The sequence below is a fragment of the Dendronephthya gigantea genome, unplaced genomic scaffold, assembly GCF_004324835.1.
Source record: "Dendronephthya gigantea isolate DGI-Jeju-01 unplaced genomic scaffold, DenGig_1.0 000551F, whole genome shotgun sequence".
In the NCBI taxonomy this organism is placed as follows: Eukaryota; Metazoa; Cnidaria; class Anthozoa; order Malacalcyonacea; family Nephtheidae; genus Dendronephthya; species Dendronephthya gigantea.
Genome location: NW_021163561.1, coordinates 10,001 through 37,059, shown reverse-complemented (window position 1 = coordinate 37,059; position 27,059 = coordinate 10,001). Strand labels below are relative to the sequence as shown.

Genomic DNA, 27,059 nt, shown 5'->3' with positions numbered 1-27,059 from the left:
TACGAAGAGAAAAGAGTAATTTCTAATTCGCCCAAATGTGGCCGTCCAAATCTCGACATGACCTAACAATCGCCTCCCGAAGTTATCCCAAGTTTTGAGGTTGTTGGTCATAAGGAACTTCCCAAATCTGCTGCTTTAAATAGCTCTAGGCGACATGAATTTGCAGACGAGTAAGAACAAGTAACTGAAAGCGATTTTTTTAAAAAACTAATATGAGTTACAATTAAGAAACCATGTTACGGACCAGTATTGTTAAAACAAACTTAACAGGCCATCTTTTGCTGATTTTTGACAAATCTCGGAGACTACTCGTTTTTTGGGACACCCGATATATAATTTATAATATAGCTATTCGCTATATATGAGCTATTCCGCAATCTGATTGCTCGAGCCACCCACCGTATATCAGCTCGTATACGGTGGGTAGCAAAACCTTAGAAAAGCAAAACGGCTTACAGATTTGCTGAGGTTAATAAAAAAGAAATTGACAGAATTCTGGAGAGTGCTGTCTCCAGAAACACAATCAATATTTGGCTCTATTATAAAACAATTATAGGCCACTCGCTCTCGTCATATATGGCTGATAGCCGACTTGGTTCTACGCACCTCGTTGGCTATCAGCTCATATACGACTCGAGCTCGTGGTATACTTGTTAAATATGCTGACTTTATTTCGCAACTAAGTTTCACATTGAATTTGTGCTTGTTTTGTTAAATCAGCTAGCTTTTCGAAATGAATTAAGCTTGGCCATCATTTTTATAAACATACCTTTACACCTTTGGGTGATGATGAATCGCCTGGAATGCAGTCACATTCCTCTTCGCAGTCTTTAGTTTTTGGATCAATCCTGCCAGGTTTGCCATTTTTAATGCAACATGGCACTTTAGCCCAACCGGTAGAGAAACATCACTATAATATATTCAAACAATTAAATCATGACGCCTATTCAATTCCAAGAAGTACGCAGAAGCATTTCGAAACATGTTTAAATGGATGATAGAGAAAATGTATGTATAAATGTATGTAAAATTGTAAATTATGCATTCTATGCACTAATGTCACCATGGCAATCTATTCAGTCATTGTTACGCCCAATTCAGTCAGCATTCGAAAAGATTTTTTCTCCACCTTTTAACGGATTCGTACACAGAAATTTCAAAAATTTTCCAATTTTTATTAAATGGTCCAATGTTGATGGTTAGAGACCCGGAGACTGTGGGCAATCCTCCACGGAAGTTAGCTTCAACGTTTCGGCCCGCGTAAGGACATTTTTCGGTACAGAATTTTGCATCCACCGATGCAGTGATTGGTGCTGTTAATTTGAAGACGAGGAGCGATGGAAGAGTCGAGCCTTTTTTACTACCTAAAATGAGTAAGTGATTTGAAAGCTAACAATAAATTAATGTGAAAGTTCATTTATGACCATTAGAGTTGCGAGCAAAATTACATCAGGGCTTATGCTTAATTTCCTTATTTTGATAGCAATATAATAGCATCGCCATCTTGACTACATTTTAACCACTCTTTGGTTTACAAGATTTTACAGAGTATTACAATATACCTAAAATTGTGCGAAGAAGCCATCCTGCCGCCTGGAACGGTTTTGAGGTCACCGATGGCCAGTGGACTTCAAAAGTTGGTGTAAGAGATGCTGAGACGGACGCTGATGCTTTTTTTATGCGTGCTTCAAACGACGGTTGCGTTGACCCTCCCTGCATGTAGATGAGATTTTATATAATGCTGAACATCTGTAGCAGTAACGAAACTTAAAAAGTTAATGCTGATCGAAATATAAACATTAAAGCTCAACATAGTGCTTTCAGTAAAGCCATAAAAGACAATTTAAACCATTTGAGAGTAATAAAAATATATTGATAGTAACGTTTCGTCTTAATTTAAGACATCTTCAGACTAAATGATAAATTACATGATAATTTGAATATATAGACTAGTAATATATTTACAAGGTATCAATTTACAAAGGGTGATAACAAGGACAAAGTGAGGATGAAACAGTACATGAGAGGACAAGGGACAGAGACGTCACGACACGATGACAGTACGAAGTAAGGACTATAAAATAAGTTGATAGGGATAGAAGTTAAGACAAAACGTTACTGTCAATATATTTTCTTTACTCTCAAATGGTTTAAATTGTTTTTTATGGCCTTACTGAAAGCACTATGTTGGGCTTGAATATTTGTATTTCGAATACGCTTCTCGCCCGGCACGTCTCTGGCAACAGTATTAAATAATGCTGATCGATAAGATATTTTTCTAAAAGTTCAACAAAACAAGTTGAACTTGTTGATTTCCAACCGCGCAAAGACAGTCAAAACGTCCTGTAGATTCCTGCTGAGGAAACATTAATTTTAACAATCAACATTAAAAATTAACAATTAACAATTACGGCACAAAATTGCCCTGTAGACAGTCGGTATAAAACTAGCTACTTCATGTTTCATGGAGTTTAATTTAAGATAACGAAATTTTACATACGAATTTTATGAAATCCGACTATATACTGTGTTTTAAATAGTGGTTTCGGTGTGAAATATCACCAATATATATTTGTACCTTATCAGATTTAGGCCGAACATCATTCCCTCCACTCCATTCACCGCCTGCTGATATTGAATATTCAGATTGCAAACTTGCGGATAACGAAGCGGAAGCCTTAAAGAAGAGAAATTATCATTCATGGCCAGAAAATTCAGACATATTTAACATTCTACTTCTGCCTAAATGTGTACAGGGTGTCCCAAAAAAATGTCCCCCCTATTGAAATAAAGCTCTTGTTGAAATTTGAATGCATGATCAACGCAGCAGTGTATGTGTAAATAGCATAGTTATCAGGTTGAGGCATTGAAATAAAGCGTATTGCTTTCTATTGGGTTTATCATAATATTAAGGCAATCAGATTCTAACAAAGGCTTGATTTCAATAGTGGGGACATTTTTTTGGGACACTTTGTATAATTTTTTATGCTGTCAAAGTAAAACGTCGTGGGTTTATAGCAAACTGTACTGCATGTGCCCAGTGCTAAACGCTAAAAATAAAGCTTTTGGTAGGTCGATTATAATTTGCCTGAATTACTCGTTACAGAGCAAGTTTATCTTAACGTTTTGACACAGTATTTCACTATATTCCTCCTGCATTTTCAAGCCAAAGTTTTGGTCATTTATCACGTTGAATACCGCAAAGTCCGTATAATACGAATGACGTAATACCATAGAAATAAACTGAAAATGCAGAGCCGACATAAATATTTCCCAGCAAAATTTTACCTTAGGAGCTTTAATATCGCACAAGAAACAACCATTATAAAGATAAAATTATTTCCTAAAATTTTCCTTATAACATGCAAATTATTACGGCAATCTGCATATTCCATGATGAATAGATGAGTTCGAATATCCTTCAAAACTGGCAATTTTTCAACAGATATCTTAAGGTCGATCCCATGATACTTACCGAAGCGGAAGCAGTTGCAGAAATTCCAATATCCAATCTAAACACTCCGGGTACACGCACTAGGCCTAAAGGTATACAGAAGCGGCCAACTTCCTTGCTGTCGATCAGTTTTCTGCTCCACGTTTTTGAAAACCTTGAAAATGATTTATGAAAATGAAAGTTAATATATATTAATATACTGTTTAACTCGGTTTATATAAAGGTAACATTTCCTTTTCCTTAAGTGCATGTTATATCTCGAAAGAAACGATTTTTTACCATTCAAAACTCGGTGCTTCTGTTTACCTGACTGATGGATCGAAATTAGCGTTCAGGCTTAATTTCATATCACCAGAAAAGGTGACCCCGACTGACTTAATCAGAAAAAAAAAAGTGCGAAGACTGATTTTCACTGCAGCATTAAACTCGACGCTTGCACTCAGTTTAAGATGTTCACCGAACTGTATAAAAAAAAAAAAATATATATATATATATAATATATATATATATATATATATATATATATATATTTGCTGTACATTGAACGGGTGTGGGAAATTTTCGCATGCTAAAAATGTACGTTGACTTAGAAAAATAAAATATACACCAGTACACAATTCGTGCATGCCTAAGTCAACGATACATATAAATTGTACTCGATTTTTTTACGGTATAATATAGATAAAAGACATAGTATGCTGCGGCAATCTATTTGAGGTAACTGCATCCATGAAAATTTTGCAAATATCTGCCCGAGTCGTTATTAACTTGATTGTATATACTCGTTCATGTTTTTCTTTCTTAAAATTCCCTTTCCCTGTGAAGTCATATTCCGCCCTTTTTCGCCGACGAGGACTGGTAGCACTGATATTGAATTGTTCCTTGATATTTCCATCTTTTACTGAAACTAGTGGCATCAACTCCACAAAATAGGTTTCATTCTCCACGTAAAAACTAAGGACCTAAAACGAAGCCAAAAGGTACAGCTAGTGACTTAATACAAAAGTGTGTGAAAAAATTGATAGAAAGTTACAATAAATGCAAAAAATGTTTGTTTGTTGAAAAATCATTGCATTTAAAAATTCATTGCAGTGATAAAGGTCCTGGTTAACGGCCAAAAGTTCTTCATAAAACTAATTCAAGCGATGTTTTCTACAAATTGATGATTTGTTTGATGATCTCATTTCTATGTATAAATATTTCTATGTGTAGATATTTTGCTAAGACGCTAGCGAACCATTTTTCCGCAAGTCAAAATCAAACATATATGTATTTACATCGAATTATTGTTAATAGGATATGAAGGCTCTACTGTCACATTACTGCGCATCATGGAAACTCACACTGCATGCGCATCATGGAAATTATACAATTGATTTGTTTGAATACGCAGGCACGAAACGTCCGTACAAATACGAAATTTGGCATAAAATGACCTTACTAGACATATGAATATCGTATAAGCGTACGGGAGGCGTTATCATTCAACCAAAGCTGAGTGCTACTTCATATTGCATTAATTCAAAATTTAAAAGATTCAAAAGAAGTGAGAGAAGTCATTTGCAGATATGTATTTTTTTGATACATGAACACTTAGTTAGCCACGAGTCTATTTTGGGGAGAAAACAACGGGAGGTATATAAAGATATTTATCGAGGAAGAATGCCAGGTACAAAAACTGCACTGCTAATGAAATGTAACGTTCTACTGCCAAAGATTGATTGATTATACAATTGAATTTACTTACTTTCCCAAAAAATGCACCACTTGTTCTCCCAACGATTATATCTCTGACCGTGACGTTCGCATCATTTCCTGTTATCTTTAAGCCAAGAAGATCGTCTCCACCCAAACAAGAGCTAGTTGACTCTCCTAAGGTTTTAAATCTAGAAACATATCGTGAAATCATGTGAGAATTTAATAACTTACGTATACAAAATGTTAAATTTTTGATAATATATAATTATATGGAAAAAAAAGAAATAGAAAATGAATTTCAAAAACTCATTAATAATTCATAAGCATTTCAGCCTTTGAAATGAACCATAAGAAGTCATGTGTGGTGGCTTTATACACGGTAAAGTATTATGAATGCTATAATTAGGATGGCACATTATATAATTTGTCACGTTCATTATAGTATTCTTTAAAATTATAATGTTTCATCCTGACTAGCATTTGTATACATGGAGTAAACTTATTCCTCGACAACAATGCGGTGTATTTGAAGTAATTTAAAACACTCGAACTCGCGTTTTACTCACGCTAGCGCTCGAATTCACACTCCTTCTTGCGTTTTAAATACTACTAAAAACCATAGACAATCCAAAAGACAACAATGTCAATGTTTTTTGGATTGTAAAACACCTTCACTAAAACTAAAATGTCATATTTGAATTCTATTATATGGGTTGAACTTAATTGGCTACAAACGTCAATAAGTAAGAACTATAGGGCAGGTTTATAGCGTCAGGATCATTTAAACTATTTACGGTGTCACGCAACCTACAAAACTGTGTCGACATACTTTGAAAATCATGTTTATGGCGTGCAGAACAACGTCGTCTCTGTCCGTTATTTTTTAGCAACGGGCAGGGCCGTAACTAGAACGATAATTGGGGGGGTGTTTATTCATACATTCAGTTCTGCCCGACGGATTTTTTTTGTAAGTGCAATAGCTCACAATGGAAATCCGTCGGGCAGAACTGAATATATGAATAAACACCCCCCCCCAATTATCGTTCTAGTTACGGCCCTGGCAACGGGAAACGTATCAATTTGATATTAAAACCAATTACAATAATCACTGTCGGAAAGGTTTTGTGGCACTACGGTAACGGCCATAAGTCAACGGAAACGTTCAGCTTGCTACTAAACGAGGATTTATATACATGCATGCAGGTTGGCTTACCGCTTACGCGCGGCTATTAAGATATCAAGTAGCTATACATACTTCTTCAAATTTGAAAAACTGTGGCTACACGTCGTCAGTTCAGTATAAACAAACATGGCATCGTCCTCTTGAATAATGTCAGTAACGGTCTCTAGAAAACCGTCGCTGCTATTGCCAACAAGAACATGACCAACACTCAAATTTCCATCGATGGATGTCATGGGAATGACCAAGAAGAAAGTTGTGACCTCTTCATCATCCTCAGTCGTGTAGGTTCTTGCTAAACATTTGTATACGTTGTTGCCTGATCCTAGCAGATAAGGTAAGCATTTCAATTTCATCTTGGATTTAGAAAAAAAATTAAATTTGAAACTATAAAATCATAATTACTAAGAAATGCGCCAATAAAGTTACCAATATTATAGATGTACCTGCTAGGTACCGCAAAATCTGTTAGCTGAAGCAGCTTTTTATTGCAATTGCATTCAAGCGATAATCATGCTAGTAACAATTGTGAAACCCACCAGTAAAAATAGTATGTATTTTTGTTCCGTTAATTGGGGAGTCTCCTGAGAGAACATCTTGCAATAAGCTGTCATCAGGACGGTCTTCAAACAGGTCTTGAACTAACACGGTCTGAAGTGGAACCTCTTGATTGAAATCACTGTAGGAAATTGCCTCCTCCAGTCTTGCTGGAATTACGCTCATGAGAACATGTTGATCTATAGAAGAAATTACAGGGCTGTGATTTTTGAAAAATAACACGCACGACGTACCCAAAGATTTCTCGTCTTCAAGCGGTACTTGCATGGAATGATAGGTTTTAACATCATACTATTCTTATATATCGCCAGGGCATACAAAAGATAAAACGGTGAAACGACATGCAATAAAATTAAACCATACTCGGTTAAACTATGCATGGTACAGTGCGTCTACAATTTTTTAATTATTTGTTTTATATATTCCCCTGCTAGGTACTATTATAACACGAAAACCCCTGACCTGTGTATGCGATATCTTCTATTTTGTGAAACACTCCCTCTGCTTGCGTGCTTGATATGATGTCTCCTTTTTTGAATTTTATGCTGCTTTGTTTTGTCACAATAACCAAGTTCTCTTCAACTGGACAACCATATAATTTCAAGTCATCGGAATTGATTAGTTTTACATTTGACATCGTTACGACTTTGTCAATCCGCGAAGTGTCTTCGTAGTCCTTCTTTACAAATCCTTTCGCACATTTCCTTTCGTCCCACCCATAACATCTTGGTGATGTGGAATTGTCCTGAACGCAGATTCGAAACTTATTATAATTGTTTAATTAATCTTTCATGGTGTAGTATTTTAAATTTTAATCTTCGTGTTTCTAGATTGGCGTTTTATATAAAATACCATACTAAAGTTCATGTAATTTTATACCACTGTAATACGATTGAAGTGGTGTAAATTTTGGGGGATCAAGTAGATTTAGTTGGGTTTGGGGGTGAGATTTTTTACACTATCGAATATAGGGTTACATTTCCTAACCCTTAAAAAAACCCAAAATTATTTTAAAAAAAGACTATATATTTCCGAAAATAGTTTTAAATTATATTCCCGTAGCCCAGGCTCATTCTAGCTCCTCGCAAGAATGATTTTCATTTGCTGAACTTTACAATACATTTCTGTTTCAACCAATAGCAAAGCTTCGTTCTTTAGAAAGCATAGAAAAGCATTAGTCCAATTGGACGAAAACTTCCGAGCTCTGCGACATGTCCCATGCAGCCCAGGTGGTGCCTGCAACACTGCAGCCCTGGGCAAATTGCCCCATTCCCCGCTCCCCTCTGGGCGGCCCTAACTTTATAGCCTTACCATCCATAAATGCCAAATGGTAGGCAATATTGGAGAACATGATCTTAGCATAGTAACCAGACATTCCGACTAAAACACATGGCCAGAAATTGCGGACATGGAATATGCAGATTGCCTTACATAGGAAATTTGCATATCTGTTCAAATATTATTCGTTTGCAGAACTATAAATTATATTGCGCATTCTTCAATTTCGCAAAATTTAAGAAAATCATTGCATCTTTGCAATTTGCCCTGGTTGTTTCTTGTAATTCGTGTCATATTAAAGATCCTGAGGTAATACTTTGCTGGTAAAGGTTTATGTCGGCTCTGCATTTTTATTTTATTTCTACGCTATTACAGTTTCGTTTTATATGGTATTCAACGTGATAAATTTTGAAAATGCTGGACGAATACTGATAAAACATTTTGAAATACTGTATTTGCTCTGCAACGAGCAAATAAGGCAAATTATAATCGACCTACCTAAAGGTGTATTTTAGCATTTAGTACTGTGCACATTACAGTTTACTATAAACTCACGAAGCTTTATTTTGACACCATATGCAAATTTAGGCGGAAGTAGTGTGTTAATTATGTCTGAATTTTCTGGCCATGAATTATGATATAGCTAATAAAGTGATCAAAATCATACTGTATTGTTGTAATTATAGCAGCGTTCCAAATCCTTGCATTGCTGACAACTTCCTTTGTTTGACCGCGACTGGTCAGGATTGCACAAATTTGTGCTGCAGTCGATAACCTGTAATGAATTATACAAAATAATTGATACGTATAAATACACAGACGCATCCGTGATTAATGTTTCCAATCGAATATATTTTTTAAAGAATAGCATTTCAAGTACGGCAATATAATATATAATTACAATTACAATTTTTTAAAATGAATAAGTTGCTACTTCAAGTTTCATGCAACAAGCAATCATCAGGCAACTAATTTATATATATATATATATATATATATATATATATATATATATATATATATATATATATATATATATACGTATTTCGCTCGCCTGCGCTTTTATTAACTACTCACTTTTATAGCACTAGAACATGACGGATTTCGTCCAACACTAATACAGTTGTGATAAAACCACGATTTGCAGTGGCCAATGTCTGCTTTATAACCTGTACCAGGTAAACATCTCCCTGTGTTGTCGCACCAACCACATCCTCTGCGTGAGAGACAACTTTGACAAGTTCTGAACGGCAGACAATAACTAACAGTGCAACCACGACCCTAAAACAATATACAAAAAATATTGTATCATAAGAGACACATGAATACTTCTTTTAAATGTATCGGAAATGTGAGGAAAGAAAAGAAATAGATTTATTGCGTACTCACAGGGTGTATAAAAAAATGTACTCCTTATTGAAATGAAGCTTCGGTTGGAATTTTAATGCATGATTATATAATGCACTGGTAAATAGCATAGTGATTAGGTTAAAGCATTCAAATTGAGCATCTCGTTATACATTTTAATTTAATAAGCACCCGTGAGTTTAGCATAATAATAAGTCATTCGAACAAAAGCTTGATTTTAATAGTTGGTACTTTTTTTAAACACCCTGTATATTACATTAAAATATAATATTTTATTATACCACTGCTTCAATTATATATTTGTTTTTTAATTTTCAACTTTTAATTAATTTAAATTTCGATAGTTTAAATTGTTGCCGCCTAATTATATCCAACGATTCAAATGCCTTGACATACAACCATCGATTGGACTAACCTTCCATCCTAAACGACATTTACAATGATTTGGTCCAACGCAAGTTCCAAAGGTCCCACAATTACCAACATCTTTACAGTGATATGACGAACAATCAGCTCCTTCCCATCCAGTATCACACTTACACGTCTGTCCCAGACAAATTCCGTTGAGGGAGCAGTCATTGATACAACGAATACCTATATAAGAAAGAAACGTTTATACTTCAATCGCATTAGGATAAAATATCTTCTATAAAATCTCTTTTAAATCTCTTTCAATTTACTCTTAATACCTTCGGTTCCTTAATTCATGCCCTAAAATTTATATCATTGAAGTAACCCGAGAGAGAACGAAGTTGTCAGTTCTTGTATTAAGGCGAAGTTAAAGGAGCTCCGTTTTATTCCCGGCAACCAATTTCTGACATGCATTTGGGCCTTTGTTAGGGCTAATTTATATATATTTCTAGTATTAATATGTTTGTTGCATGCATGGATGTATCTTAATTAGATATCTTAAAGTATCTTAATTTTCAATTTTGTTATTTTGATATACATTATATTATTTTATAAACGATGCATATGGAACATACGTTTACTCTTTTCGCATATTGTTGGCTTCGTTATGTCACATGAAGCTTTTTTTATATTTCCATCGAACATCCAACATCTATTATTCTGGAATGGAATCGCATCCTTGAAAAGAACAGATGGATATATTTAATTATTTTATGGCTTTTCAAAATCCTCTGATAATCTGATTGGTTGACGAGCGGTCGGAAAAATCCATATCAATTGACCGTAACGAAAAAGATGGCGGCATGTACATTTTACCAGAATGCATTGCGGGCATTAAGAATGATTGACTGAAAAAAGATGGCAAGAAAAACTCCTTATGACGTGAAATTTCTACACAGCGAAGAAAATAACTTCTTGTTTTATGCCTGTCCTTTAAAATACGTCAGTTCATTTTTTTTAACGATTTCCGACCGCAATGCATCCTGGTAAAATGTACATCCGCCATCTTTTTTGTTATGGTCAATTGGACCGTGATCCATATATTCCGTCACTGGACCAGCACTCCGAATGTCTCATGCATTTCAGCCCATAAACTGTAAGTAAACTGGAACGCTAACTCCTGACAAACATCCGCATATTAGCTTGAAGCCAAAATAGTTTTAAGAGCTGAATTGTTATGAGCTGAAATACTTGACGCCAGACATTGGGCTGTGTGTCAAAATTAAAGTTATTCAAAAGTTATATTTGTTGTGGAAATTTCAAGACTTAAGCTACAAAAGAAATATAAAAAAAAGCAAAAAAATTACCAACCGGCAAGAAACTGGAGAATTTTCAAATATTTTTTACATATTTTTCTTTTTTACATATTTTCCTTTAGAAAACCGATTATTGAACTCACTTGTACTAAAATCCTCCGTCTGATATTTCACAGAATCCAGACATCAAACTCGGTCAATAATACATGCACATACATAAAATTTGGTGGGGAATATCGTGTAAAAACAACAGAAAATTCTTAATAACAAAGGAAATAAATTAAATACGCGAACAAAATTTTCAAATTTGAAAATTTTCGTTGTTCTAAAATATATATGCTGAAATTTTGCCATAATATATATTATTGCCGCAACGCAGGTGATAAGCTATTCTGCTGCCGTGATATATCTATATACTGATGTTTTGAATTGTGACCATCAGTTTTGAAATTGGTTTATATTTTATAAACTAATGTTACTAACTGCTTTCGTGCACCATATCAATATAGCTACCTCTTTAAAGACGTCGATCCAAATACTTGATCGTGTTCCATATGCCCATTTTGCATGCAATTTTTGCAACACTTCCGGTGAGTCAATTTCATTTTCGTGAAAAGCAAGCATTTTCCCACCAATTTTCTATAGGTTGTAAAGTAATGGAATAAAGAAATCTATGAATTATAGTATAATTTCCTTGAGACATGCAGCTTCCTTGCATGAGATTAATTCTAGCTGAATTACTGAAATGCCCTTACGATAAAACTGAATAATTATACATAAGTAAATTATATAAATATCTCAACTGTCTAGTGCAGTGCATGGAGTTTCAAGTTTGCATAAACGTCGCCCGCAGCCAGGGGCGTAACTAGACCGATGATTAAATAATGAATATTCATATATTCAGTTCTGCCCGACGGATTTCTATTGTAAGCCAATCAATGATAAAAATGTTTTCTAACCTTGCACATTTCTTTGGACTTCGTAAAACTATGAGGACTTCTAAGATTATTGTAGCATTTCCTGCCAATATTTATCCAACCAAACGGGCATAATCCTAAAAGAGAGACAAGCTTAATTAATCAATCAACAACGTTTACTCTGGAGAACTTACTTATATTTTGATTCATAAAAGACGGTAAATAATAATTTGAAACAACCTCAATTTTCGTCATAACTGAGACTCGTTTTATTAATTTGAAGGTACGCCGCGAATATTTTTTTCAATTGCAAGGCTTTCGGTAAGGAACAATGGTCAATCACCGAAAGCTTAACACTAAAAATATACGCCGTGCACCTTCAAAAATGTTTCCTTATTTAGCCATTGAATTGCAAGAAGACACCATTTTTTAAATCGATATCACAAGTCCGTAGTAAACTGTCAAAACCTGGCAATCGGTCTAGCTAAATAAGTAACGCAAAAGTGAGAAATTACCAAATTACACAACAATCCACACAAACGTACAATTGTACGTTCCAGTGGCGTCGCCAGCATCGATAGTGGGGTGGACATATTCATATATTCATATTGACAGACCGATAAAACAATCAATTTGAAAAGAAATGAATAATATAAAACACGAATATATGAATAAGTCCCCCCACTTATCAAGCTGGCGACGCTACTGGTACGTTCTAACACACAAAACCTAACATGGGCATACAAAACAAATTTATAGTAAAAAAATCTAACCAGGTATCTAAATCTCGTCTTGTAACGTAGAGCCGTTCGCATTTCGCTTTCGGCATCAGCATATATATGAACTGCACCAGCCTATACATACTAACTTTACAATCGGTTACTTGCCTGTTGAAAATATGAGTGTTGGTGTCGTTAAGAAAGGTTGATATATTACACGTGGCAATCCGACAGCACTTCTTTTATCCTTAATTTTCCTCATGATCACGTTGGGATTCACGTTTCCCCACCAATTATTTGTGGCATTTACGAAATTAGTAAAACTGCTTGGCAGAGTACTGATTTCGAACAGATTAGCCGGGTTGATTAAAAAGTTTTCGTTAATAAATTCACGACCGTTTGGTTGAATCAGCAGTGTATGTAAATATCCCTTATTCAAAAAAAATATATTTTTGGTAGCGATAGGCGAGATGTTTCGGTCTTTTGAATTAATAAAATGAAATGGAGTTTCTGCATTGTTTTCGTAGAACACGTTGTCTTTAACGATTGCATTCATGTTTTTGATTACAACCAGTCCATGTGGGTAAGAAATATCGTTTCGATTAAAGTAGTTTCCAGCCATTAGAAGTTCACTAGACGTACCACTTCCAACAACAACTACATAAACGGACTCGCTGCCATTGGCATTACCGGAAATGACGTTATTAACTATATTTATCACTCCTGGTTTATCGTAAAGGTAGATGTGGATCCCCCCTCGACTGACACTGGAAAATACCGTGTTTGAGATCTCTACTGTGTCGTTGTTTTTAACCAACATTTCAATTGATGCCGTATTTGGTTGATTTTTGTTTCCTTGTAAAGTCACGTGGCTACGTTTAATCGTTACTGTGCTGGCGAGTTCAGGATCTGAAGTGTAATGAACCGCTGAACCAGAAATTTCTTGAAAATTACATTCTTCAATATTAACGTTGATCTCCGGTTTCTGCTTGGATGTCCCTTAAAAATATATTAAATTGGATCATTTGAAAGGATATAAAATATCACTTTTGGATTCCATGCAGGCCCAATCGTTTACTCGATACCTATGTACAACTCCCTATGCCAATGGCTATCACTGCCAAAAGCACGGCATGAACCAAACAAAAAGTTGCTATAATTCCCCTATAAAGTGGGGGGAGTCATGCCCGCCTAAAAAGTGAAATGGGAAAAATGGTGAAAACATTTATATGGTCGAAACTAAATATATTCTTTTTGCCTTTATTTACTAAGAAACGGGATAAGCAAATTGCAAATTTTCTTCTAGTAATAGTTGTGAACAAGTAAATTAATGTAAGGAATTGACAGTGTCATATCAAAAATAAAGAACTCTCCTTAAATTATGTATAACAAAACTCGCCCGCATGGTCTGATCTAAAACATTTTAAAACAATGATGAAGCAATCATTACCATCCGAGTGGTCAATGGGATTAAGACGGGAGTCAAGAAAGTTGATGGATCAAAATTCAAAAAATACAAAAGTTTCTCACCTGTTTGACCAATGACTTTAATTTCAGCTAAAAATCCTCTCAATGTTGATATGTCTGCCTCTATCAACACTGAATTTGATGGAATCACAATAACTTTGTGTTCATATTGATTAACGTTCCAATCGTGCATGCTTGCGATTGTCGAGGAACGATCACCATTATAAACATTTACAGTGTACGAACTTCTCACCCAGGATAGCAGTCGGAAATGAATTGTTGTATTGTTCGGAGATGATATTTCTAAACCACAAATATGCCTGTAATTGTATCCTTTTCACTTAGATAAATATATGATTCATCGTCGACGTAGACTTTTTGAACGGAATTGCACAAATTGTGGCCGAGATACGGATACATGAAGGTGATGTTTTTAATTGGGGCAATAGCTATCCCATGTTGCTTTCCTCTTTCAAATGAACACCGGGAGATTGAAACTGATCCTTTGTTTCCCAGAATCGATATTGCTGGAAATTCCAAACTGCTCTCGAAAATAACATTTTCTAGCGCCATTGTACGCCTTTGCGCAATAATTTCAATCCCGTTACTTTCACTGATATGAACATTTGTCATTAATGGGGAACGTCCTATAACCTGGATAGAAGACACAGCTTGCCCATGCAATGTACTCGCATCGTTAATGAAAATATTTTCTAATGACGACTGTTCATTTTGTCCTTTATAACCACTACTCGAATTGACGATGTTTCCATGGACAATGCGTACACCGCCCCATTTATAATTCCTTTCACATTCGAGAAATACGTATTTATAGGCATACCAGCTGTAGCCACAGTGACTAACACTTTGGTTCTTGCAGTTGAATAGAGAAGTTTCATTACCACGACAGTTCAAGGAAACTTTGTAATGAGGATCAGTATTGTGGGATCTTCCATAATGATTAATGTATTTACCATAACCCAATTGCCTGCAGGCCACTGTCCCATCTTTTGAAGTAAAGTAATAGTAACATACACTCTGCCAAATTCCATCAACAAGAACTTCCAGTTTTCCTTTATATTCTTCATCTCCTCCAAAAAGTCGGACCCTACTATGTGACCTAACTTGGCACTTATTTTTCAAAGAGCAGAACTTTATTTTTTCATTCGTTGTTCCACGGGCGATGATATTTCCAAGAATTAGCAAACCAATGTGCGGTTTAAAGTACAATTGAACGCCTGGCTCAATATCCAGTGTGGCGTTTTCGGATATTGTTAAATCATTCATAACGACATATGGACTGTTTACTGTTGTCAGACGCAGAGAAGAAGGCAAATAACCACCAATATTGGATCGGTTCAAGTATGCATGTATCTTTTGCTTTATAATTGTCGTGAAATTCCGTGTAGCAGCAGCTGGAAGGTACTTTATTCTTGGTCTGTCATTCCAATTGTCAGCGTGAAAAATTCTTTCCGTTAAGTTTTCGCTGGATGACGTGCCCCAATAATTAAGTGTAGCATCAATTGCATTTGAAAAGTAATTCGTACCGCATGTACGTCCGACAAACAACTCTTTCTTCATTTTCTCGTTATTGAAAATATTCCCATGAATATCATAATTGCTAAACATGCATCCAAAAAGCCCAACCGTGTAAGATGTGACACCAGCCTCAATATATCTCTGTTTATTTGAGGGAACGGCTTCATTTTGTTCCAAAATGTTGTTTTTTATCACAAACGTTTGCGGCATCCGATTCGATTCAAAATCAACTTTTATCATAAAGGAGCACTTGTTTTTGATAAAGGTATTGTTGTTGATAGTGGTGATTATACTTCTTATTCTTTTGCCATAGAAGCCTATTAACCCATCTCCTGGTCGAAGAGAGTTGTTTACAAAAATGTTATTTCTAATTGTGATTGGGGTTTGCAAACTGTCCACGGAATAAGCCCCGTAACTCAACAGCATTCCCCAATTCTTAAATATTAAGTTCTTGTCGAGGGAAAGTGAAAAAACTCTTTTGATGGACTCTGATAGATATATATTGAACCCAATATTACGAGTATGTGAAATGCTGCATTCACTGACATATAAATTGAGTAGCGACGAATAATCTACCTCAGATATTCTTTCGTTTTCGAGTATGATACAACGGTGAAAAGTTATGAACGTTATTTGCCGGCGTGGGTAATAATAATCAGTATAACGGACATAGATCACAGAGCGTCTCATTCTTCGGATAACGCAGCTCTCCAGTTTTTGGTGATTTGAGATAGATATTGGAAATAAATCACCCACATGATCACGATAATTTCTTAGGTATATAGCATAATACCCATCTGTTATAGTACAATTGTTCTAGAGAAAGATTTGTGGAGCGATATTCGCTATAAATGCCATGATAATTATCCCTCAAGGTAACATTTTGCAGTTTAAGATCTTTTGTACGACTGCGGCGATATTGTCGTATGCCATAATAATTATTGACCAGCAAGCCACCAACTAAAATTGCAGTTCCAAGTTCAGTTTTCAATAAGGACGCCTCGTTTTCTAAACAAAATATGCAGGGTCAAACTAATTGTGGTTTGTTTCAATATAACCAGGGAGCAGCGTGGCAACATCTTCAAACAACTTAGCATCAAATGAGGTATAAAAACTGCCTAAAATAGACAAAACACTTCTCGACGTTTCGCGCGACCTGAGGGTCTTCGTCAGAAGAGTTAGTATGATCATATTATAGTCATACTAATTCTCCTGACGAAGGCCCTGAGGTCGAAACGTCGAGAAGTGTTTTGTCCATTTTAGGCATTTGTTATACCACATTTGATGCCAAGTTAATTGCAGTTTGTCCCATTCTATGTCCTACTAGTGAGACGTACGTGAGGGATATGAAAATTTGATATGGATGTCTTATACTCAACTAATCTCTAAGGTAATCTAAATATTAAAGCAGCGAAACATTACGTTTCCTATAGTCTCCTTTTCAATTGAGAATAATGTTGAATCTTAGCCAAGTATAGTTTATTTAAACCTGGTATGGGGCTCAAAATTGATTAGGGTGCATGAAGAAGCGGTTATCGTTGCGTTTTCACCAAATATATACATGAAGATGCTAAGTGTAAGTGCAATACAAGATTTAGGGGCAGTTTACATGAGCCCGGTTACCCGAGATTCAACGAAGCGTGAGAGGACTTTGAGGTATTGAAATAAGTCTTTATGACACCAAACAAGCACATGCTATTGTTGTGGTGATTATACGACTACCAGAATCATGTTATCTGCTCATCTCAATACTTCAAAATCATCTCACGCTTCGTTGAATCTCGGGTAACCGGGCTCATGTAAACAGCCCTTAGGGCTGTTTACATGAGCCCGGTCACCCGAGATTCAACGAAACGTGAGATGAATTTGAGATATTGAAATAAGCAAATAACATGATCCTGGCAGTCGTATAATCACCACAACAATAGCATGTGCTTGTTTGGTATCATAAAGACTTATTTCAATACCTCAAAGTCATCTCACGCTTCGTTAAATCTCGGGTAAGAGGGCTCATGTAATCAGCCCCTTAGCCGATACAAACGAATCAGTAAACGCCTGAGTGCTTGGGGCTGCATTGTCGTTGATATACAGTAGAGTTAAGCCGGTTTTCCACTAGCGATATTTTTCGCGCGAAGCGACTTTATTCCTCTGTATTTGAGCAATTTGTTCCAGATGGTTGCAGTTGAGAGCTCTGGAACAAAAGTAAAATGTCGATTCGCGCGAAAAATATCGCTAGTGGAAAACCGGCTTTCCACTGACAGCGAAATCAGATTTCCACTCGGATTTCCACTGACAGCGAAATCGTTTGCTAACGAAATATTTGCATATTTTCTTTTGAATTTTAACAGCATAAATAAATTAGTGCGACTTGACTGTTCTGAATTCAAAAGAAAATATGCAAATATTTCGTTTTTCATTCGCACGTACATGCAAGTAAGTTTAAATCCTTGTATACGCCATTTGAAAAAGCTAGGTAAATAAATTAAATGAACTTTGTTGAACCATGCATGTGTTAAATAATAAAAATATGGAATCACAAATTTTTCGCGCGAAAAATAACGCGTAAGTGGAAAGCAGCCCTTATTATGCTTATTTCCAATCGTTGCAAAATTCTATCAATATCCCTATATTGCAATGACAGTAATGCTTTCTTCATGAAATACTATTTGAACTGGTGGGTACTGTCTATGGCGTTTAACTACAGCTAATAGTCCTTGTAGTTACCTTTTGCACTGACGATAACAATTCTAATATTTGTTCCATAGGAATAAGCCCTTCGCCAGTAACGTACAGTTAAGTAACCAGGTCCAAAGTTGTACGTATCGCTGTGGCTAGCGTTAAAACGGCTTATGTTTTTTGATGAATTTACTTTTGACGCGGTAATTGTCAATATTTCAATGTCTGATCTCTTTATTTCTGTAGTTAAAATAGCTTCCGATAAAAGTGTTATCTTAAAAATGCATTCAACATTCGTGGAGGAATAGGAAGTCGTTCTCGACGTGGTGATAATCTGCATGTCTTTTCTACCAATGGTTATTTCTCTATTTTGCCCGCAAATTGAAATTTCCTTTCTCATCATAATGTTTCGCAGTATGGAATCAATGTAATTAATTTCACGATCATCAGTAAATGATAGTATGCCAATTGTTTCGCTTAAAACGCCCTTGTCTTTGTTGAAAACGCTACAATTATAACAAGTTAGTGACGAAAATATCTCAATTCCATTGCCATTTCTGCGCCTATTTTCAATCAGTATATTTGCCATGTTAGAACCAGGTACTTGAAAAGCAATTTTAATTCCACCGAAAGACTCGCGAATCTCTACATCTCTAATGACTTGTCTCAATACGTCAAAATGCAAGACATAGCGACTTATATGAGATTGGGTATTACTTCCACCACGTTCAAATTTTACATGGGATATTTCACTTGCTTTAGCCGTTTCTCGGAATCGTATTCCGCGCCAGGAGCCAGGATTACAGCGTACAGTCCATAGACTACGATAACACGATACACCCCAGCCTTGGAAAGAACAACTGGCAATATCATTATAAGTATCTGAGTCGCATCTTACATGTCTCCACCAAACTGGCTTCGCGCTACCAGAACTGGGCGTATAACGATAGCCGCCACTATAACCCTCAAATCCCAGCTGTTTGCATAAGACAATATTGTTAGTATTCGTGTTATAATCATCACATATTGTTCCCCAGGTATTGTTATAAAGTATTTCAACAATACCCTCCCATGGTTTTGAACCATTCACAAGACGAATCGGATATTGTCCAAAGTTGGAAATTCCTTTCAAACTCGTTGCAATATCAAATTTGATTGGAGCACTCAATTTTCCAAGCAACTCCAACTTGCCGTAAACATGAAATCCAATACGTGGACTCACATTGACTTGAACACCTTCTTGAATAGTTATCGAAGCATTTTGTAAAATTATAATGTCTCTCGTCACAATAAAAGGAGAATTGTCTTTCTCGAGGATAATGTCTTCAGTTACGAGACCTCCCAGTACATTTCCCTTTCTAAACATGATATTTGTCTCCCCTTTAAAGACGTCAGAAAGATTAGCACTTGCAAGAAAAGGTGAAAAATTTAATTGAGGTAAATAATTTCGATGACGGAAATCAAAAATTCTCGCAATTACATCGTTCACGTCTGTTAATCCCCACCAATTCATTCTCCCATTTATATGATGTGAATTCAAGTTTGGCGTAAGCATCAATTCCAAAGGAAGAAATGGGTTTTCAAAAAAATTTTCATTCACAAATATTTGTCTGCTTAAGAAGATTACAGCTGCAACATCATTGATATCATAAAATGAACTTGGAGTGCGTCGATGAATAATAATATTGGCAATCAGACTGTTTCTGGTGAAATTCAAACTGCTCGTGGGATGGTTATTGACTAGATTAAAGACACTTCTTACCACCGCATTGTGCCACAATGTATTCCCACGAATGACAACCACCTGAGCATTTTCAGTAAAATCAACTAAATTTTTTGCTGTATTATTTAATAAGCTGTTGTCAAGTAATAACAATTTGTTTCTTGAGTTTGTCCATGTGGAATAAAGGGCTTGAAATTTCAAAATGTTCTCATAGTGGTTACTTTGAAAAATGTTTCCATTTATCTGGGTAGACGAATAAGCATTATGGCTATTGAAGGAAAATACCAACAAAGCCGTTGCACTGATAGAGTTCCTGTTGTACTGAAAGGTATTGTTTACTAGTTTTAAAGAAGATCCACTGCTGTAACTAGGCAATATTGAAGCGTAAATTTGGAATATCAAAATGTTTTTAAAGTGGTTATTCTGAAACTTATTTTCATTTACTTGGATAAGAAAATAGCGATGGTAGATTAACTCCAGCATAGCCGATGTTGCACTGATAGGATTCGTATTGTACTGAAATGTATTATTTGTTAATTTCAATATATGATCTGGATTTTTTCTTGTTATTCCTGAATTAACAGTTTGGAGTCTCAAAATGTTCTTGAAGTGGTTACTACGAAACACATTTCCATTTAGTTGGACAAGAGAATAACCATTGATGGATATTTCTAGCATGGAAGAGTAATCGTTGACGTTGTATTTAAATGTGCTGTTTATTAGTTTTAATATTGATCCCTGTCCAAGCGCCGCGGATATGCACGTGGTACTTGTATTTGTAATATCAGAATTTTTGATGATTGTTGTGTAGTGATTAACGTCAAGCCTGATTCCAATCCCCGTGAATTGTCGTATACTTACATCCGAAATCTCGTTTATGTCGTTCTTTTGTGATCGCTCTACAAGGGGAATAAGTGAACAAGTTAAATGCGTGTTCATTCGATCAGACAATCTTAACTATATTGCATGGATCGCCAATATTTTCTAATCTCAGTCAGAGAAAAAAATTCGGCTGTTTTCCGTTTGATTACAAATTCCACGAGATAACTTTTCTCATGCCATCTGAGCTCAGAACTCTGCATGTGCATGCAAAAAGCAAAGAAATATTCGGTTAACAGGAAAACGCGGGTGCGCATGGTATACAGGGTGTATTAAAAAAAACTGCAAATACCATAATTTAATGCACTATAGAATTTCAATGACTGTGCAACTAATTACACTTCTGGGATTTTAAAATACGTTTCCCAGGGTTACCATGTTTACTAACGCTCCCTAAAGGCCGGCGTACACTAGAGCTATGTGCTTGGCAAAAAGTCATTCGTGGCCTTTGGCGTAAGCCAGTTGCTCTCGTGTGCGGGCGACTTTTCAGGCGACTTTGGTCATTCGTGCCACTTACAGAAGTTACGGCAAATATCTAGCATGTTTGATAATTTCTGCCTCGCGTGCCAAAATTTTTCCGTGTGCGGCAAACTGAAAGCTATCCGAGTTATGGGTTGTCTTAACAGCGCATGCGTAATATACAAAGGTAAACATCCAAGATAGCGGTGCAAACAAAGCAAAACGAATTGGTGGCTGAGGGCATATTGGAAGACAAACTGGTTGACCTTTGGCCAGAATACAGGTGTTTATACGATGTGAATTCTACAGATTTTAGAAACAGAAGAAGACAGAAAGAGAAAAACGGGAATGCGCTATTGCAGAAATAACTAGTGAGCTTTCGCAAACAGGTAATATAATTAATAGCACTTGGATAACGGTGTTTAAAGCGGAAGTCTAGTCTAATCTTCACTTCCATCCAAAATTTTGTTTTTGCAACTGTCCGCAATCTTGGATGTATACTTTCGTATATAACGCATGCGTTGTTAAGACAATCCATAAGCAGATAGCTTTCAGTTTGCCGGACACGGAAAAATTTCGGCACGCGAGGTAGAAATTGTCAAACATGCTAGATATTTTCCGTAAGTGGCACGAATGACCAAAGTCGCCCAGTGGCGTAGCCAACCTGACGATTTTGTCCCGCTATGTAAATTTTGAGTTATTATAATCATTCATGTCTTTAAAAATCTATTGTTTTCACAGTCAGTGAACACTAAAATATTAGCATAGCGGGACAAATCGACAGGCTGGCTACTGAAGTCGCCTGAAAAGTCACCCGCACACGAGAGCAACTGGCTTACGCCAATGGCCACGAATGACTTTTTGCTAAGCACATAGCTCTAGTGTGCGCCGGCCTTAACCATTGTGTTTTGCGTACCCTTGTGTTATGTGCTTAATTTTCCAATTAACACGACTTTAGACGGAGGTTGAGTTTGTTCGTATAGTTTTGTTCTTAACTGAGCCATTCGTAATCGAACTCATAAGTTTATTTCACTTTGTGTGCTTGTTTTGATAACCCTGGGAAACGTATTTTCAAATCCCAGAAGCGAAATTAGTTGCACAGTCATTGAAATTCTAATGTATAATCTCATGGATACAAATTATGGTATTTGCAGTTTTTTTTATACACCCTGTGGATTGTGCCCGTGATTTTTGATGGATATAGATTTACTGAAATATTTTAAAGCAATTCGCGCAGTATTTGTTTGTTAAAAGAAAAATTAAAAGATCGAACAGTAGAACTTTTAAAAATCGCTGTTTGACAGCGAAGATTTGCCTTTTCTTTATAATTATACCGTATTGCCAAAAATTATTGGCTATACAATACAAAATATATTGTTAGTTTGGGCGCATTCGTCAACGCCTTAAGTCTGGTAAGTGCAAAATAACCTTTTAGAATTATATGGAGAAACGGAGAATTTTCTCAGTAAAATAGCGGGATTTTGTTCTGTTAAAGAAACAAATACGGCATGAATTGTTTTAAAGGCTGCAAACGCCCCTAGCGTAGAAACTCGATCACAATGTACCCGGGCAGACATGCATATACCGCGGGATTCTGCGGGAGTGGTAAAAAAGTAACATCCGATGAAATGTGGCACACCTATATCTTTTCACTAGAAATATAACGCATATAATATAGCGCACGCAAATGTTTTCAAGATGACAGTTTTCAAGCGGATATGCAATAAATTATGTAATTATTTATAAGACAAGTGTCTGATTCACAGCAAATTCTTCCGCATTACCAGAAATTTGCGACATGATAATTTGCATGTATACTAATTTGCATTTAACTTTCAGCATAATGGCCTTCAACATTTACTATAAAATAGATATAGTCAATATACAAAACTTAAAAATGCCGTTGACCTAGACCTTGCCTACTGTTTGCCGACCTCTAGATCGGTCGAGCAGCTGTTTAGAAACGTTTTGGTGGCCGAATTTTTTTGCTTGGGCATTTCTGTAATCTGCCAAATTTAAAAATATATTGCTCAAAGTTTTGTCCGTGTTCTGTCAACGAACTTATAAAATCGCTCACATTGATTCGAATATTTCGATTCAGGTAGTTGATGAATTGACGTGTAATATACCAAAAAAAGTTGTTAAAGATATTGTCTTTCGTATTTGTGTATAAACTTTTCTGTACGGCTCGGATTTTCACTGCAATCACTTTAAAAAATATTATCAGTCTTATCATGAACTTGAACAATACGAAGGCTATATACACATTTGTTCACAATCAGTTGGCCGAACGTAGAAATACCTAAGGTAAGTAATTCGATCATTAAAACGTTGGGAAACGGCTGTTCTATTGACCCAGAGGTCGGCAAACAGTGGGCAAGGTCTAGGGCAACGACATTTTAAGGTTTTGTATATTTACTATATGTATTTAATAGTAAAAGTTGAAGGCCATTATGCTGAAAGTTAAATGCAAATTAGTATAAATGCAAATTATCATGTCGCAAATTTCTGGTAATGGAAAAGTAACCTACAATTTGAAAAATACACTACTTTTTTAACAGAATTTTTCAAAAGTATATTTTTAAAATTTTGGCCGTGTTCTCTCAATAAACGAACTTATAAAATCGCTCACATTTGATTATTCATATGCGAACATTTCGATTCGGTTATAGTTGATGAAATGCCGTTTAATATAGTTATAGCTAATAAAAATTGTTGTTCAGATATTGTCTTTTGTATTCCTGATAAAAATTTTCCTGCACATTTGAACAGAATCAGTTTGCTGAACTTAGAAACACGGTAAGTATGATTCGAACACTAAAAAAATGTTGCGAAACGGCTGTTGATTTGATCCAAAGGTCGGCAAACTTTAGGCAAAGTCCAGGGCAATGGCGATCTTACGTTTTGCCCCTTTTACTATATGTATTTCGTGGTAAACGTTGAGGGCATTATGCAATTAAATTAGTATAAATTAATGTTAATCATTATAATTTAAATTAATGTTAATCATTATGTCGCAGATTTCTGGGGCCGGTTGTATAAAAATCTTAACTACATTCAGTTAAGTAGTTAAATGGTAGTTAACTAGAAAATACATTATTCTGATTGGCCAATTCTGCCACTATAGTTAGACTATATTAAAAGTTAACTACCTTTTTATTCAACCGGCCCCTGGTAATGAACGCTGTTAATTGCAGGTGTAATACACGCAGTATAAAGTTGTTGTCTTTATATTAAATTAAAAAGATAGTGTTTTTCGTCTTATAGATTTTTTTTCTCTATGCAATTCGGCCGGAATACAAGCTCCTATATTAGTGATATAACTCATGAATATGCATGAGCACGATTCATATCTTACCTGGTCGACTTACAAGAAACATCTTTAACTTTCTCGTATACAACCATTCAAGTTCGAGTTCAATTGTAGTATTTATTATATTACCTGGATGATGTTTTTCAAATCTTCATATTATTTTTACATCTAGATATATTGGTAATTGCCTTTTAGCAATTAAAGCCTTTTATTCCAAACCAATTCAAATAATTCGTCTGTGTCTCATGACAATGAATGAAATAAATGCGGTCGTAGTGCCTAGGCCTAGAGTATAGACTATCAATATAAGCAAGATTCGTATCTTACCTGGTCGACTCAATAGAAACATCTTGAGATTACTCGAATACCAATATATTTCAAATTCGATCTCAACAATAACAGCACTACTTTTCAATTCAACGATGTATTGTTGCGACAGATCATCTCTGGATAGCTCAAACAGTAGTTCAGATGAATTGCTATCGCGAATCCGCAACTTGACATTTGAAAGATCTGAAACAAAAGCTGACAGAACCTGGTCTGGAGAGGTTGCGAACACCTAAAACGTGATAAAAGATTTTTCTCCATTAATTTTTTTCCCTAAAGTTGATTCCCGTGTTTTTTTCGTCCAACTACTTTTGACCGAGATATATGGTATAATGAATTAACAAAACAAATGTCAGACAAGGCTTACTTTCTTGATAATCTCAATAACAAGTTTCAGGCACCTTCAACTGGCCCGTACGCGTTTACCCTAGTTGCAATTTAGTTGCCTTAATAAGTACAAAATGTATTAACTCACCATGGAACAAGGGTTGCTGTGACCACTGTAATAAGTGATTTCGACAGGAAATGATTCGTTGTAAACGCTGTTGCTGCTATCACAAAGATCGACCAGCTCAAAGCGCCCTGGGTGTCTTCGTAACCTGATGGCATTGACGCCATTTTGGAGCCTCAATTTTGACAACTTAAATCTCGTGAAGATTGTTTGCAAAATTTCCACCCCGGTATGGCAGCCTGTGATCGTAAATTCCTCTAACTCAATATTAAAGGAAGAATAATCAATAAGCAACACGCCTGCGGTAGAATTGATAACCGTAAAGTTTCTAAAGCGAAGTATTTCCATGTCTTTGTTATATTTGAGGTCATTTTTCACAGAGCTGTTTATTTTATTGTTCGTTGCCACAACACCATAGAGACAGTCTGTGATCTTTATATCGCCTAACAAAATATCTATACCGTAGGTACGGATTTCGATAGCCAAAGCGAAACCTGATATGTCAGCATTTTTGAGATAAGGACACTCGCCATCACAAACAATTGCTTTGAAACTGGTAAACTTGCGTAGTGAAGAATTTTCTTCCAGAAACCGATCTTCTTTTAGAACATGTATTCTAACATTGATTAAACACGATCTTTCTTTGCCGGCAAAATGGAATATGCTTCTCGATAGATTACTTGTTTCCAACTTAAAGTTTGGCCCGGTACATATTAATCCAACGTCGTCGTCGTGTCCTAGTTTAAATAGAACGATATACAGTACTGTCCAGAAATAACTTAACAAAAACCGCGGTTAACCTGGGTCAAACCTCAGGTCGTTCTCAGCTGTTCATAACATTCCGCTCGGAAGCGAACGGAAACCGCGATCGTGTATTTTCTCTTGCGGTCTGCGGTTTCTATTGGTCGACATGATTATACTATATTTCAATGCAAAACATTTAGATAGCTATATCCAAACTGTGAAACAATCAAGTGCGTGAACATATGCAGGTCAGGAATTATCAGAGATTAGTGACAGTGTGCATTGACCATTTGAAAGTGATGGCGGATATGCTATTGGGAAAAAAATATTCAGATTTCAGAGCTCTATATATAATGTAGCTATACGTATGATATACTTGGAAGTTACGACCGATTCCTGGAACACGCATAAAATAGTTTCGGTTTTGTAATTTATGTGCGTAATTGGGTGGTTTTGATGATGCGAAGGGTATGAAGAGAGACCTAATTTGAAGATTCAACCCGAATCTGAATCATTAAATTTGTAATTCGCATAGATTTATAACGCTTTTTATAGGCAGAAATGTGCGGGGTTTTTTAAATAATAAACGTGGTGTACGTTAAGGTAGCTATACGATAGTGTTGTTTTTAGCTATGCTGAATA

At 35.8% G+C, this 27,059-nt stretch overlaps 2 protein-coding genes across 3 annotated transcripts in view; both read right to left on the bottom strand.

Annotated features, from left to right (window-relative positions):
• Positions 1-958: 958 nt before the first annotated feature.
• Positions 959-14,608, bottom strand: LOC114543780. 2 transcript variants are annotated; one of them, XM_028562633.1, is made up of 18 exons: positions 14,370-14,608; positions 13,008-13,838; positions 12,163-12,257; positions 11,717-11,842; positions 10,523-10,625; positions 9,952-10,130; positions 9,246-9,449; positions 8,836-8,943; positions 7,353-7,635; positions 6,872-7,069; positions 6,408-6,657; positions 5,202-5,340; positions 4,237-4,416; positions 3,761-3,915; positions 3,476-3,608; positions 2,579-2,677; positions 1,563-1,713; positions 959-1,364 (listed from the first exon to the last, which is right to left on the bottom strand). In XM_028562633.1, the coding sequence occupies exons 1-18, from the start codon at positions 14,497-14,499 to the stop codon at positions 1,102-1,104; spliced, it is 3,627 nt and encodes a 1,208-aa protein (XP_028418434.1). In that variant the 5' UTR covers positions 14,500-14,608; the 3' UTR covers positions 959-1,101. The 2 variants fall into 2 exon arrangements, with proteins under 2 accessions (XP_028418434.1, XP_028418435.1); XM_028562634.1 differs by lacking the exons at positions 959-1,364; positions 1,563-1,713; positions 2,579-2,677; positions 3,476-3,608 and having other exon boundaries at positions 3,810-3,915; positions 4,223-4,416.
• Positions 14,609-16,605: 1,997 nt separating this feature from the next.
• The window catches only part of LOC114543779 (protein bark beetle-like), an 18,925-nt gene continuing 8,471 nt past the window's right edge, over positions 16,606-27,059 (bottom strand). The window contains exons 3-6 of the mRNA XM_028562632.1: positions 25,698-26,410; positions 25,223-25,454; positions 18,570-21,143; positions 16,606-16,853 (exon numbers count right to left, since the gene is read on the bottom strand). Of these exons, the coding sequence (XP_028418433.1) occupies positions 16,606-16,853; positions 18,570-21,143; positions 25,223-25,454; positions 25,698-26,410 (3,767 nt within the window). The remainder of the gene's footprint in view (positions 16,854-18,569; positions 21,144-25,222; positions 25,455-25,697; positions 26,411-27,059) is intronic.